The sequence below is a fragment of the Sebastes fasciatus genome, chromosome 3, assembly GCF_043250625.1.
Source record: "Sebastes fasciatus isolate fSebFas1 chromosome 3, fSebFas1.pri, whole genome shotgun sequence".
NCBI classification, from domain to species: Eukaryota; Metazoa; Chordata; class Actinopteri; order Perciformes; family Sebastidae; genus Sebastes; species Sebastes fasciatus.
This window is the reverse complement of record NC_133797.1, coordinates 31,583,418-31,598,183: the sequence shown is the minus strand read 5'-3', so window position 1 is coordinate 31,598,183 and position 14,766 is coordinate 31,583,418. Positions and strand designations below refer to the sequence as shown.

At 40.5% G+C, this 14,766-nt stretch overlaps 1 protein-coding gene across 7 annotated transcripts in view; it reads left to right on the top strand.

Annotated features, from left to right (window-relative positions):
* kdm4c (lysine (K)-specific demethylase 4C) overlaps nucleotides 1-13,830 on the top strand; it is a 38,112-nt gene extending 24,282 nt beyond the window's left edge. For 2 of the 7 annotated variants that reach the window (XM_074630250.1, XM_074630248.1), the window contains exons 16-22: nucleotides 691-746; nucleotides 885-993; nucleotides 6,965-7,159; nucleotides 7,934-8,104; nucleotides 10,406-10,525; nucleotides 12,486-12,578; nucleotides 12,726-13,830. In XM_074630250.1, the coding sequence (XP_074486351.1) occupies nucleotides 691-746; nucleotides 885-993; nucleotides 6,965-7,159; nucleotides 7,934-8,104; nucleotides 10,406-10,525; nucleotides 12,486-12,578; nucleotides 12,726-12,893 (912 nt within the window). In that variant the 3' untranslated portion in view covers nucleotides 12,894-13,830. The remainder of the gene's footprint in view (nucleotides 1-690; nucleotides 747-884; nucleotides 994-6,964; nucleotides 7,160-7,933; nucleotides 8,105-10,405; nucleotides 10,526-12,485; nucleotides 12,579-12,725) is intronic. The other 5 variants (XM_074630249.1, XM_074630251.1, XM_074630253.1 and 2 more) reach the window with 5 other exon arrangements.
* The last annotated feature ends 936 nt before the right edge of the window (nucleotides 13,831-14,766 follow it).

Below are 14,766 nucleotides of genomic sequence, written 5' to 3'. Positions count from 1 at the left end.
TCACTGTTCCGCTCAAAAATAAGATGTTGCTATTTACAGCTACTTTGTGATATCGTCATTTTGTGTGCATTACCCTGCTTTACTAAGGAGAATAACACACTGGAGCAGATTTAAGTTAAAGATGCAATTCTTTAACTGCATTTATATTGAAAGCTATTTTGTGCTAAAAATCAATCTGCCTTTTTAAAGGTGCTATTGATAACATTCAGCCACTAGATGTTGCATTCTCCCTCCTCCGTTCCATTGCATTTACTTCACAACAAGTCGTTGCCATGTCCATACTGTCAATCTCAGCAAATCATATGTTTTTTTTCCACACTAACTGACGACCCAGAAACACCACGTGATACCAACGTTGTACTATTGGCTCACATGCCTTATTTGAAGTGGGAACCAAACGTCAGATATCTTCCACAGAGATAAACAATTTTTTTTTTTTAAAATGAATAATTCACAATCATAATAATTTCTTTCAGGAAAAGCCATACTTTTATTCGGCACCTTTCTAAAAAATTTTTTTTTTTTAAGTATTCGTCTACGTAAAAATGTTATCCATAATACTTTTAAAATAAAACAACTCGGCAGACTTCCCTTGAATTTGACCAAGTGCCACACACAATGCTGTTGCTACATGCAGGTGTGTGAAAAAAATCTTCTTTCTCTCTTACTCGTCTCTTTATGTTTTCTCAGGAATGCTGTCTATGTAATCTCAGAGGTGGAGCTCTGAAGAAAACCCAAAACGACAAGTGAGACAGACTTTTGTTCTCTGATTATCTCTGCATACTCATCTCTGATCTCCAGAGCTCAGACGAAGGAATTGTTTGTGCGTCTCAATTATCATAATGTATTAATTTGTTTGTGTGTGTGTGTGTGTGTGCATATAGATGGGCCCATGTGATGTGTGCAGTAGCACTGCCAGAGGCAAGATTCAGCGATGAAGCCAAGAGGAGTCCCATCGACACCAGTAGGATCCCCATGCAGCGATATAAACTGGTGAGGAGACACACACACACTGATGCAGTGCTGGAATTCCCCAGGTCCTTGAGGACTGGCTCGGTCTAATTAATGAAGTGTTCACAGTTCTAATTAACAATGTGAGACGAACATGCCCGCAATCAAAGCTAGATAATTAACCACTGGTGGCGGGTGGGAGTGGGGGTTTGTGTATGTAGGGCTGTCTGTGTGCGGGTGTTTGGTCTATGTACATGTGTGGTCTGCCTGTGTGTATGTGCATGTATTTGCGCATCTATTGTGTGCATGTGTTTGTGTGTGTGTGTTTGCTTAATGAGAGAGCTGGAGTGTGTCTCAGCAGACCTGACATGTTGCCACTATAGTTAGCTCTGCTGCAGGCACCATGATAGCTCAGCAGAAAGCAAAGTGTTGGGAGAGGTACATCCTAACGCAAGATGGATAACAGAGACGAATACTGCCTGTCCATTTCCCTGCTTACATTTTTGTTTCAACACTTAAGTTTTGCATGTAAATAATAACTTTAGCTTTTAAAAAAAAGCTTATATGATTGATCAATGCACGGGATAGGACTCCCTGAAAATCAATTTGCATTAGTATCAGATTACTGTCCAGAGTTAGAAATAAAAGAGCTGAGAGGGACAATGACTTGAAGACATAATTAATAAACAGTATTTGTTGTAATTGATCATCAAGGTATTGTGAATGTAAACTCAAAGAGACTTGTAGAGGTGTTTTTTAAAGTTTATGGTCATTTTGGGGGCTGCAGTTTGTGGTGCTATTCAACTGTGTTACATTATACTGAAAGGTATTTAGTCAACCCTCATTGACAATGGGTGCTCTGGTGTCTTGGGGGTTAAGCCGTCATCCTTGAACCACAACGTCCCCGATTTGTGTCTGGTCGAGGATCTTTGATGCATCACCCCCCCCCTTTCTCTCCGCTCCCGACTCCTCTGGTTGCAAAAATAATTCAGATTGTATAGAAGTCTTTGAGAAAATGACCCTACTTCTCACTTGATTTAGTCCTTTAGTAAACATTGTAAACATGAGTTTATGGTCTCAATCACTAGTTTCAAGTCTTCTTCAATACAGCATGATGTTCATTTAGTAAATTATGGTCCCATTTAGAGTAAAATAAACAATAAATCAGGGTATGCTTTAGGTCATGGCTACCTTGTGATTCACCGGTCACTACCACGCCGTTGTCTGGTCTGGAAGTTGTCTGCGTTTTCATCTTTAAACTTTAACCCTTTCATAGTGTGTTTTCAGTTCATGAAAGTGAATTCACCTAAAAATGTCTTATTCAGCATTCGGTTGCACTTAGGCGACGGCCAAAAACCAAGATGCCGACGGCCAAAATGCTGAACTCAATGCTTCAAAACCGTAGTTCACAAACCAATGGGTGACGTTACAGTGACTATGTCCACTTCTTATATACAGTTAATGCTTTCAACCATCAAATAAAGGAATAATAAAATCCCAAACCTTACTGATAAAAATAAAGTGATAATAATTCTTATCAATATTAGAAAAACCTCCCAGTATAAAGCAATACTATCAAGTTGAATTTAGCAAGGTGTCCCTAATAGTGGTTCCTACATGAGTGCCTCCTGAAAATAGTTGAAGGAATACTACTGCACTGACACTGAATGGGACACTAACTTTGTGGACACAGTGACATTACCCACAGCACAGGGTATTTACAGGGATATGGTTCATATCTGCTCACACCACATTGAAATTAAGCTCATTTGGATATGAAAGCACAGACCACAAAGTGTCAGCATCCATATCCAGGGGCCAAAATCTGAACAAAATGAAACTTGTAATACACACTGTAAAGGGCGAGACGCTCATAAAAAGCCTGTGACTTTACCCTGATGATGGCCAAAATGTTTCAGATCTTGTGATGATCGAAATTCTTTTTAGGAGGAGACCGTGCTTCCTTCCTTTTAGCCGTTTGATGCTGTTAAGTTTGTCACAGTGCCAATCTTAGCTTGACACCACAGATTACTCTCTTTCTAGCTAGATATATCTAAGACCACATCCTCTCACTCCATGATGACACAAAATCTTTACTTTCTGCTGCCAATTTTTCCACTAATTAACATGCTGACACAAGCACTTTTTGGAAGGATGCATGCTTCTGTTGATGGTAAAACAGATGGGCCTCTTTTAAACAACCTCTTCGTTCTAAATTAAGGGAAAAATATGAAAAAACACACAGCATGCTTGAATGAATAATAAGCCTGGTCATACACAGGAAAAAAACAAAAACATTTAAATTGAGTGAGATTATGGATGCTATACCTTTTCTCTTTTGTCCACTTCATCATTTGTATGTTCGCTCCGTGAGCCACGTGTTCGCATTGGACCCATTGCCCCTGCAGCGGCCCAGTGCATTTATAATTTACTATCACACGCACACAAGGCGCACACACACATACACATTCATAATTTACTGTGGGAATGTTCTTAACGCATGGCTCAACACAGCCACCCAAACACAAACACACACGCACACGTCCCTCTACAGACACACAGGGGGTGTGTTGCACGCCAGTCAGAATCTTGTCATGCTGGCCTCAATAGGTGGACGAGACAGTCGGGCCAGTTCATCAGCAGCCCACTGCTGTCCATAATGGAGGAGATATGGGAAAAGGCTTTATGAAATGTAGGCCAAGTTAGTCACCAAGAAAAGCACTGAGTCTCTCAGTTCAGAAGAAGAGGAGCTGTGAAGTAATGGAGGCTCCATTAATAAAAAAAAAACAGGGATAAAGTTGCGTATTTTCATCACCCATTTTAAATGAAGCGTTGTCTTTTAGGTTGAAAGAGGACTTCTCTGAGAGTTTCTCAGTGCACAATACCTCCTGATCCTCAACTGATATCTGAATTAAGTAGGCTAAGCTGATAATTGTAAAAGCCAGCCCTGCTGTAGAGGTTAAATTTAATTAATGCTGCCTAGGTTAATTAATTGGATCAGCTATTGATTTTTCAAAGAAATGAACAAAGGGCACTTATTTCAGACGCTTAGCTGATAAGGACAGAGACTTTTAAGAAAAGTTCACCTTCTTATCCACCTATCAAATGCTGTGCTCTCCTCCCTGCGGCAATGAATATTTCCCTACCAGGGAATTAAAACATCCTATTTAATATTTTAGTATCTCCACACTCTCTCACATGTTGTTTAGACACATCCTGCTCTTCCATGGATATGATAAGATAGTGATATGACAGTTGACATGACATCAGCCTCTTTTTATAGACCACACGTCATATTTACAAACCAGGTAATTCCCACTTGAGCTCACTTACCACCGAGGAACATCCTCTGAGGAGTTTGTCTATATATAGGCATATTATCTGCCAGCATGTATGGATTCACAGGAATTAGATTGATGAATAAATTACCTTCAAAGAGATGTGAAACCGCACCGCTAGAGAGACGAAGACGGGGCAGGGAAGCGAAGCGAAAAAAGGGAGCGTAGATGGATGTTTTATTAGGAGGAGAGTGGAGGAAATGGAGTGAGATGGGAGGGATGCGAAAAGGGGTGAAAGAGGAATGGGGAGCGAGTAGGGTTATAATGGGAGGATGTCGTCATTCTTTCCCTTTAGTGGGAGAGCCGAGGATTTGTGGGAGAGGAGGAGGAGAGGGGAGATGCCACAGTGGAGGAAATGGACTTGATGGGCTGTTTGGTGCAGAAAACCCAGCGATAGTCTTAAAAATTTAGGTGCGAGTGTGTTTGTGCATGGATGCATGGCAGCGTTTGTGCGGAGGATGTGTGTGTATGTGTGTTACGCCCTTCATGTGCAGTTGTGTACCACTCACTGACCTCAAATGGGGGGGGGAATACCACAACATAGGCATTGCAGCACTGGTTTGTTGTGGAAACCTCAAATGATGTCATCTGATTGGTCTTATTTGAGGGTTTCCTTGTATTGTAGCGGTGAAATAACATGTTTCTGTTGACTGCTACAACTGGGGTCTCTCTCCCTCGCCTCATTTTATTCTCTCGCATCTATGTTTTTGTTTACACAACCGTATCCAATAACAGTGCATTGAGGAGATTTCGCAGATATGTTTATTTGGAGCACATAATGGTGGTTTTTAAATGATGTTAGAGGTTCATGGCACAACTGAGCGATGATTCACTTAGCGGCCTTTTGTCTTTATTCACTGCTGCTTCTCTTGTTTCAAATATTTTTATTAAGAAGCATGTGTATGTCAGTGATACAAACTTTGTGGGGTGTTTATCATGCCTCACTTTTTATACATAACAACAAAAACAGACAAAACTAGGACACTGCTGCTTCTCTTGAGCCTGCATTCAGAGTTTCTCAAGTGGAAATACAGATTTTAAATTACTCTTTTTTGTTTTTTTTCAACCTGTTCCAAGGCTAGACTATTGAATAAGGTCAGGTGGTTATGTTCAATGCAATAAAGACACTCAATAACAGTTTGTTTAATGTAGTCTTTTATGGAAAGTGACAGGAAAGATTGAAAGGAAGGAGAAGATGTGATAGGTCACTGTACTGTGAGCTAAATTTACATCCTCAACCTGTCCTAAATGTATATAAACCGCAAAACTGTGTTCAAATTGTTAATATTCTACATACCTGCATACTGTGTGTGCTGCATTTTACATAATATTCAATTCAGTGTGTAGAATGTATTATTCATCACTTGCATCTAAATTCAAGTTACTTTTTATCAAAACTTATAAAAAAAATGTCATTGGCCAAAAAGGACTGCCTGTTTTCCAGGTTTGTTGTCCATCATATTGGTTAGAAAATGTTCTCTGACCAGGTTGCTGCTATGGGACTTGCTTGGTGCAAAACCCTACCATTTAAGGCCCAGACACACCAAACCGTCATCAAAGAGCTATCAGCAATGAAGGCCGACCGTTACGTCGCCTCACGATGCCTTTGTCTTGGCCAAAAAGATGCAGTCAAACACACTGCAAAGGCTACAGCCGACGGCCAACTGCCACGTACGTTCTGCGCATGCGTGAGATGAAATATCTCTCCCTACAAGAAGGTAGCGGTAGTCAGTATTTGTCATTCAAAAAGGGAAACCGGAAGACCGAGTACGATGAATATAAGCCGTTACATACATGCAACAAATTGGCGTTTGCTGTCCATTTTCACACCACTCTCACTCACCACTTGGCTTCATTCCAGATGGCCATGTCGTTGTGAAAATATCCGTGTATTGGCATGATCAGATGAGATAAGATGAAAAATTTAAATAGCCTGAAGCTGAACAGCCTCCGACAGCCCCAAACTGAGGTTTGGTATGTCAGGGCCTTTACTGAGTAAATAAGCCTACCAACCTTGCACTTTCTATTACTAATACTACATACTATGTCTGAGTATTAAAGGGTGAGGCTGGTGATAGCCTATATTTTTCTCATTGTCGACAAATCCCATAAAAAAACCAAAACTGAAGATTAATTGATTATATTAACAAGAACAACAAAGATATCGCTTATTCCTCTGTGCCATAGTCCTCCATTGTTGTACAGAAACGCATAAATGAGCCACAATGTTGAACTGAGTGACATGTTCCTTCATTATGTAGAACATGGGCACTGTAGTGTGTTTTATTTCAACCCCAAATACTGCAGGATCTGCAGGAACCAACGCACGGGCATCGATCGCAGGGACGTCCCACACCAAAAAATACCCCGTCCTGCTGCTGTAAAACATTTGCTAGAGAACCAAATGTGTATTAATTCACAGCTGGGAATAGTCCCCAACAAACGCACTATTTACTCCTGTGTGTGTAACTTTAGGTGTAAACTACAGTCCCCAAAATGATTTGCCCTTTTTGAAAATGAAACTATATATTTGTGACCCGTTTCTGTGTTGGGGCTGAGTGCTAGTCCGCTAACAAGAGAATAAAGCCAGCCTTGTCCTTAAAGAATTTGGACGCAGCTGACCTTTTGTCAGTCAGTGCCTGGTGTTGACAGTTTGCTCTGGTCTGTGTTTACAGAAGTGCATCTATTGTCGTAAGCGCTGCGCGGGGAAGCGGCAGGTTGGTGCTTGTATCCAGTGCTCATGTGGCCGGTGTCCCACCTCCTTTCATGTGACCTGTGCCCATGCTGCCGGTGTAATCATGGAGCCTGATGATTGGCCATATGTCGTGTCAATCACCTGCCATAGACATCAATCACGGAGTTCGTCAGCTGTAAGTTATAGGACGTTAGGTGTTTCCTAGAGCTGTTATGAACCAGGTTGTGCTCCGTTAGAATGGACATGGATAATGTGTTTGAACTTTTATGTAATTCGTAAAAGATTATTAGGGATAAATTGGTTCCAGTGTAGATACCTGATGATTGGTGCAGTGCAGTAGAAGTGGTTGAATGTTGGTCATTTTTTAAAATAAATGTAAGTAGAGTAATAGGTGGTCGTTTAGTGTAGGAATATAAATATGCATATTGATGGTTTTATTTAGAAAATATATGATGATATAAAGTGTAATCAGTGTTCATGCTTGGAAGGCAAGAAAACTGCCTGATATGTCAGTATAATATATATAAGTATTATTTGCTTTTAAAGGGTCAGTACCCATATCACAAAGAAACAGATTTTCTAGCCATGCAAATAGTGGCTATTTCTCCATTAGAAAGTAGTTGTAAGGAAAACTATCCACAGGGAGGTCTGTAGTTTATTGAGAGTAACCCGTTTCTGGAAAGACGTGTTGCTGTTGAATTTTCTTGTCATTTTTTCAAAGCTGTATTGGGATGGTGGCAGAATCGCTGAGATTTCTCAAAACCTGGACAAATAAAAACCAAATCTATCTGCATGGCTAGATGCCTATTGATTTAAGTAAAAGTAATTTTTTTTAAAATTTGGGTTAACAAATCTAATGCAACTAAAAGTATCATAGGAGTTTTAATTTGAAATGATACTGTATTTATTGTCATACAGTAGTCTAATTGCTGCTCTCTGTCTATACTAGAAGCAGCGAGCCTGCCAGGCGCCCATCTCGCTGGGCCAGACGGTGATCTCCAAACACAAGAACCTGCGCTACTACAGCTCAAAGGTCACGCAGATCACCTCCCAGATGTTCTACGAGGTCATGTTCGATGACGGCTCCTTCTCCAACGATACCTACCCCGAGGATATAGTGGTAAGAATATGTTTAATTAGAGACACGCTCAAGAGGTCACCTCCCAGTTGTACGAGGTCACACCAGTTATTTAAGCCCTCTCATTTTTTTTCAAGGAGGATTATTGTTTCTCAAACAGGCATTGCATGAGGGATTACATATAAGCTTGTTTTAATATCTTACTGTGAGGTGTGCATCTGCAAAACCAGTGCGATCAAGAGTCATTTTGAATTATTTCACTCACTATAAACCTTTCTGCAATTACCATGAACCAACATGGATTTCTGAAAAGGCCATTCAAATTAAAATAGAATATCATGGGATTGCGGAGTTGTCATGGTAGCATCAAATAATCACCGTCCTGGCCGTTCTCGGTGAGTTGAAATTCATTGATTTGTTCAAGTGATTATGGTAATGACCAAGTCTCACTTGGTGAGATTAACACTATTGAAGAGAAGTAGCAGTGACACAACCACACACTTATGTGTGTTACTGTATTAGTGAGGACGTTCCACTAATTTGCATTCAGCCCTGAACCTTGAACCTGAGTCTTCTTCAGATGTGCAGCAAATTGTACACCCCTTTTAATTCTTACTTTAAAACTCATAAAAATAACATTTAAACTGAATTCTTTATATCTGTAGACGATTAATGATGTTGTATACGTATTACACCAAAGTAATAATAAAATTCCATTTATATTATTTAATTATAAAATCAGGCTTGATGGGATTACCAACAAATATTTGGTCCACATTTTCATATCCTAATTCATGTTACCGTTCAATAATGTTTGATTCATCATTGTTGTAGCTTTTAACCAGCAAGCTATAGGATGCATTTTAAAAATACCTAACCTTGTGTGTATTGTTTCGTGGAAAATCTTGCCGCATCTTAGAAAGACTGCAAGCATGTGGATTGTTCAGTGTTGTAGTGTTTATACAGTCTGTATGAGAGGCTGGACATCAGTCTTAAATAGTGAGGAATGAGCGCAATTGTTTGTCTTACAGTTCCCATATCTAACTACAAAGCGAGGAATCTCTGTCTGTCTTTATGTCCTTTGCATATCTCGACAACCGTTCATCCAATCTACTTAAAGGCCCAGACACACCAACCCGACATCAGAGAACTAGCGGCGATGAAGGCTGACTGTTGCGTTTGTCGCGGCCGACAAGTTGCACTTGAACACGCAGCAAAGACTACAGCCGACGGCCAGTTAGCATGGACGTCCTGCGCCTGCATAAAATGATATAACTCTCCACACCAGCAGGCGGCAGTAGTTTGTATTCGTCATTCAAAAAGGGAAACCGGAAGACCGAGGACTGATATACAAGCTGTCATTATGATACGTACATGAAACAAAGCAGCGTTTGTTGACCATTTTCACACCACTCTCACTCACCGCTTAGCTTCATTCCAGATGGCCATGTCGTTGTGAAAATATCCGTGTGTTGAAATAATCAGATGAGATGAACATGAATAATGAGAAAAGCCTTCTGTGCGTGCCCTCTTGAATTTACTCGTTGGCCTGCTTTCCTCACTTCTGTTTCTCTCCTCGTGCACTGATTTGCTTAAGCTTAAAAGCCAATCTGAGTGACTTCTTCGACATGCTGAATCTGACAAAAAAAAAACTCAGACACGGGCAGACGAGAGCTGATGATGCGTGACACACCGCACAGACGCTCATCGACAGCCCCAAACTGGCCGATGGCCGACCGTCGGCTTGGTGTGTCGGGGCCTTTACACATTTTGGGTGTATTGCTGAGGATCTAAGGGAGTGCCGTGTTGAATTTGGTGCAATTTGGACTCGTGAGATGTTCAGTATTAATAAACTTTGAATAAACAAGAAAACAGTGCACTGTGCAGCAGCAGCGGTGGTGGGGCTTCACGGCTCTGCAGACTGAGTCGAGCATGTCCTCTGCAGCGGGCAGACCGCGGCTCATTGACTGCAGTCAATTCACTTTTGGTGCTGGATATACTAACGTTACAACCGAACTCTTGTTCACTTCCCTGGAGTCAATGAGTGATGAGCGGTTTCTTCTGGGGGTCAAGCAAACGGCCTGTTGCGAACGGCATTTGTTCATTAACAATATACACATATGTTAAAAATAAGGCGTTGAAATTATGGTGATTATGGTTTCACAGCTGAACTATATACCAATATTCAGCAGCAGGATAGAAGTCTGAGTCAAGCCTTAACCGTGACATTAACCTCGTAAAACAAAAAATAGCTCTTCAGCATCAAACCATTCACTTTCACATTTCACAGGACGTTTTGACACACGCCTACACAGACCAACCATTATTCTCTTGTATCTTTAGAGCAGAGATTGTATGAACTTGGGTCCTCCTGAAGTGGGGGAAGCTGTTCAAGTGAAGTGGCCGGATGGGCTGTTCTACGGTGCCAAATACCTGGGATCCAACGTATCCTACATGTATCAGGTACACACTCCCACACACGGCACTGTAGACACAATTATGACAAATGGTAAATGTACGAGAGAGACATGTGAACCGGTTTTGCAGATTTAATCATTTCTTTTGTGACTGTTGAATTCAATTGCAAGCTCAGTTTGTGGGTCAAAGCGAACGGCAGTAAACTTGTTGAACTCCCTCAACAGCAGAATCATCGTGACTCCTCTGACGTTGTCAAGGTCCTCCAGGTCTATGTATGGAGAGGTGGACAGAGAGATAAAGAGAGGACACTTGAGCTGCTGAAGTCATGGCGACTAAAGAGCAGGAGTGGAGATGAGATGGTGGGAGGATGAAAAGATAGATATATAGGAAGCAAAAGCTATTCAGACACAGAGTGGAAGCAGATGGGTAGAGCCAGATAGAGCAAGAAGAGGAGGATAAGAAGGAGGTGACAATCTGCATTATTCAAACTCACTGAAATATTCACCAAGCTAAGTCATGCGGCTTCCACTTAAAGCTTTATTTAGTTGAGCTGGGCGTCAACCATTAGTTATGCACAAATGCATCTGTGACGCACACACTCAGTTTAAGACGGGTCCGATTTTAGAAGAAAAGGCTGAACAAGAACTTTCCATTGTCAAGGTGTGTTTAGGTAGGAAATAGTTTCAGGCTGTGTTTTACTCCAAGATCTGCACGGCAATCAAAAACCTGAATTTCTTGAGCAGAATACAATAGTTTTTGAGAGCAGAGGTGACACGAACATGGCTTCTTTCTTTTTTTAATCAATCACGTTGCATAGTCAGTTGTTTGTGTTTCATCATTTACACTTGAGAGAAATATTTTCTTTGTAATTTATGATGAAATAATAACATATTATGATGAAATTGTTTCATGTTTACTTTCATTGATAGACCTGATACATACTTTATAATAGACAATGTTGTATTTGCATTATTACCACAAAGATCACTGCCTTATCTTTGACTGATGTTCAATTCTAGCATCTTTTTAGGAGATTAACTGCAAATAAATATATAGTAGCAAGTGGAAATTCTACCCTTAAATGGTAACTTCTGTATTTTTCAACCTCGACCCTATTTTCCCATGTTTTTTTGTCTAAGTGATTAATATTAGTATTGAGGGAGAGCTCTGTAGATGACAGTCGCTCACAGACTGCAATATGGTGCTATCGGGTCAAGCTGGCACCGTCATTTACGTCCACTAAAAGTGCTTGTTTCTGCCGTGACAGGCTCTGACTGTTATTATAAGTGTCTGACATTATGGAAAGAGTCTCGCTCAAGGAGAAGTCTCGTTCTGAAGTATGGCGAGGTGATGTGTTGCCGGAAGACAACGGTGGAATACATCCATGGTGGAAACGCGAGCAGAGTTTGTTGTGTTGGAGTAGAGAAAGCATAGTGTTTTCTAAAATATTTTCAATGTCATGGCTGAATATTTATATGATTTTGACAATAAGGATGAGGTCTTTGAATTCGCTGGCCGCCCGTATTCATTTGAGCCAGAGTATACGGATATTCAAATTTCACCTTGAGCGAGACTTGGACACAATAACAAAAAGATCGGATCAAGCGAAAGGTAAGAAAAATGTTTTATTTCTCTATTTCCATAATGTTGTCAGACACTTATAATAACAATCTGAGCCTGTCAGTGGCAAAAACAAGCATTTTTAGTGAACATAATGTTACACTGATCCTGCTCACTTGCCCTCGCAGCTCGTTTAGCGGCTGTCGACTGCAGCGTTCTCCCTCAATACTGGACTAATTTCAGAAATGATTGTCCTCATTAGTCACTTAGACACAAAAACAAGGGAAAATAAGGTCCAGGTTGAAAAATACAGAAGTTACCTTTTAATTTTGTGTGTGTGTGGATGAAAAAGAGGCAAATTGTACTGTAAAGCGCTTTGGATAAATGCACTCCAGTTATTTAAAACTGTGTAAATAACTTGCTGAATCTTTTCATGTCATCTCAGGTGGAGTTTGAAGACGGGTCTCAGGTGCTGGCAAAAAGAGAAGACGTCTATACTTTAGACGAAGACCTGCCTAAAAAGGTGAAACGTAGACTTGTAAGTATTAGACTTACTGGGCAACACATAAACTGTAAACCATAAGTTTGATACTTTTGAATGGCATGAAAGTTAAAAAATTCTCTTGCCACCTGGAACGCTTTTCTTGTTTACTCATTGGCGTTTTCTCATGTCTTGTTTTTCTAGTCCACGGCCTCTAGCATGCGTTTCCAGGACACCTTCTTCACCACGCAGGGGGAGAGGAAACGGCAGAGAACACCCAATTCACGCTTCCAGAAAGACTATGTGGCCCTGCCAGGCCTCCGTACAACTGCCAAAAGCACATGGGAGCAACGCAGCCACAAAGGGAAATGAAGTCATGGAGAAGGATCAATGACACATGAATGCACTGAATTACCAGTGGCTGTAGAGGGGAGGCCGTTTGTGTGCGAGTGTATGTGTGAGTATGCTTGTGTGTACGTGTTTTGGATCTACTTCCATCTCAACTGTTGCCCACACAACTTCCCTGCGAATAGATCAGAGGAAACGACGCGAGGGAACGGGCAATTTGGGTTAGATGGATGTTAACTTGCGCGTGCTTGTACATTATACATCAGTGATTGTGAAGAACAAGACAGCTGGACTCTAATGGGTTAACGGAGGGCATTTTTGCCTCAGTTGCCAAGTGCTTTCACATCCGTCAGGGAAAATAAACGTGACTTAACATTTGTCACATCACCCTTTTTTGAAATAAATGACAAAACGTTTTTCTTTGTACATGACAAATTCAAAGGTGAGATTTTTCTAAATAGCTTGCCTATGGTAGCTTTTTGGGGGTCTGTTATTTCCAGTTTTGAGTTTGAATATTTATGCACTTTGCTTGTAGTATTTTCCTCATGTCTTACTGTTGCTCCCTGCATGTTAAACATTGTCTCCTAACTGCTCCTGCTGGAGTCCAATGACACTACAATGGCTTCCTCGCTGCACATTTTTTCACCCATATGGACAAAAATATATCGTTTGTGTATAAATTGTCATTGAAAAATGAATCATTGCTGATTTCAAAGGGGGGATTTCACAGTTCATGTGAAGAACTGACCACATGTTAATCCCTTCCTAAGGTGAAAGATTCAGACAGGAAGTCATACCCTTGTGTTGGATTCTGTGCACTATTAACGTGAAATGCTACTGTTGCTCTGTTGAATGAAACACATTGTTGAAATTATTTAAAATTTGTATTTATTTTTGGCTTGCTATAGTTAAACTATTGCTAACTGCTGTAAGGAAAACAATAAAAAAAAATACAAATGTTTTTCTTATTAAATTGTCAAGTTATTTCAAGTGATTCAGTTGGTAAAAATGACATTGGCAATTCCAGGTGCAGCGGAAAAGATGGTTAACTCTTGAATACATTTAGCTTGGGCAATACAACATTTGATGCTAAAAATGAAAATTGAAACTATAATTTTGCTGTTACATGCCCAGGTGAGGACATCACTGATGTGGACGCAGGTATTTAAAGCTGTTTGCCCTCTCCAACTCAAACATGAATTGTCAGTGGTTGATGAAGTCTCCTCTCCTTCCTCCATTATCATCTCTTTGGTCTTATCTGACATCAGACTTGCCACCTCTCTCCTATGTGCTGTCTTTTTTTTTTCGTCAACCCCAGTGATCAGACCAATGACTGGTGTCGTCAGCAAATTTCAGGATAGTTTTGTCCTTGTGTGAGGTGACAGTCGTAGGTGAATAGTGCGTAGAGCATGGCACTGAGGACACATCCTTGTGGGGTGCCAGCGTTCATCATCACATTATTTGAGGTTAGGTTTCCAATCCTAACAGATTTCCGGTCTGCCGGTGAGAAAGTCTAACAGCCAGTCACAGAGTGTGGGGTTCAGGCCAATGAGGTTATAAATCCTGTGAGGAATACAGGAAGAAGTTTACATCAGACTGTCTTTGAATGGTTGATTATTGTCTTTAGTAAAGATATAATTTAACTTAACTTTTACTAGTAAAACTACATTTTTTATATAAGGTCCTTTTTTTCCTATAGTGGTTTTAAAGACAACATGATTTAGGTAAGATAAGACTAAGTAAACAAGTAAAGGATTATCCATAGAATCAAAAACGACTGTTGAAACTGCTGGGTTAAGAGACATTTCCAAGGTTGGTGAACATGTGTGTTATTGTACAGATAGTGTTCATAACTTTAACAGTGAACTGCCTGGCCAGGATTTGTAGGTGAAGGGCT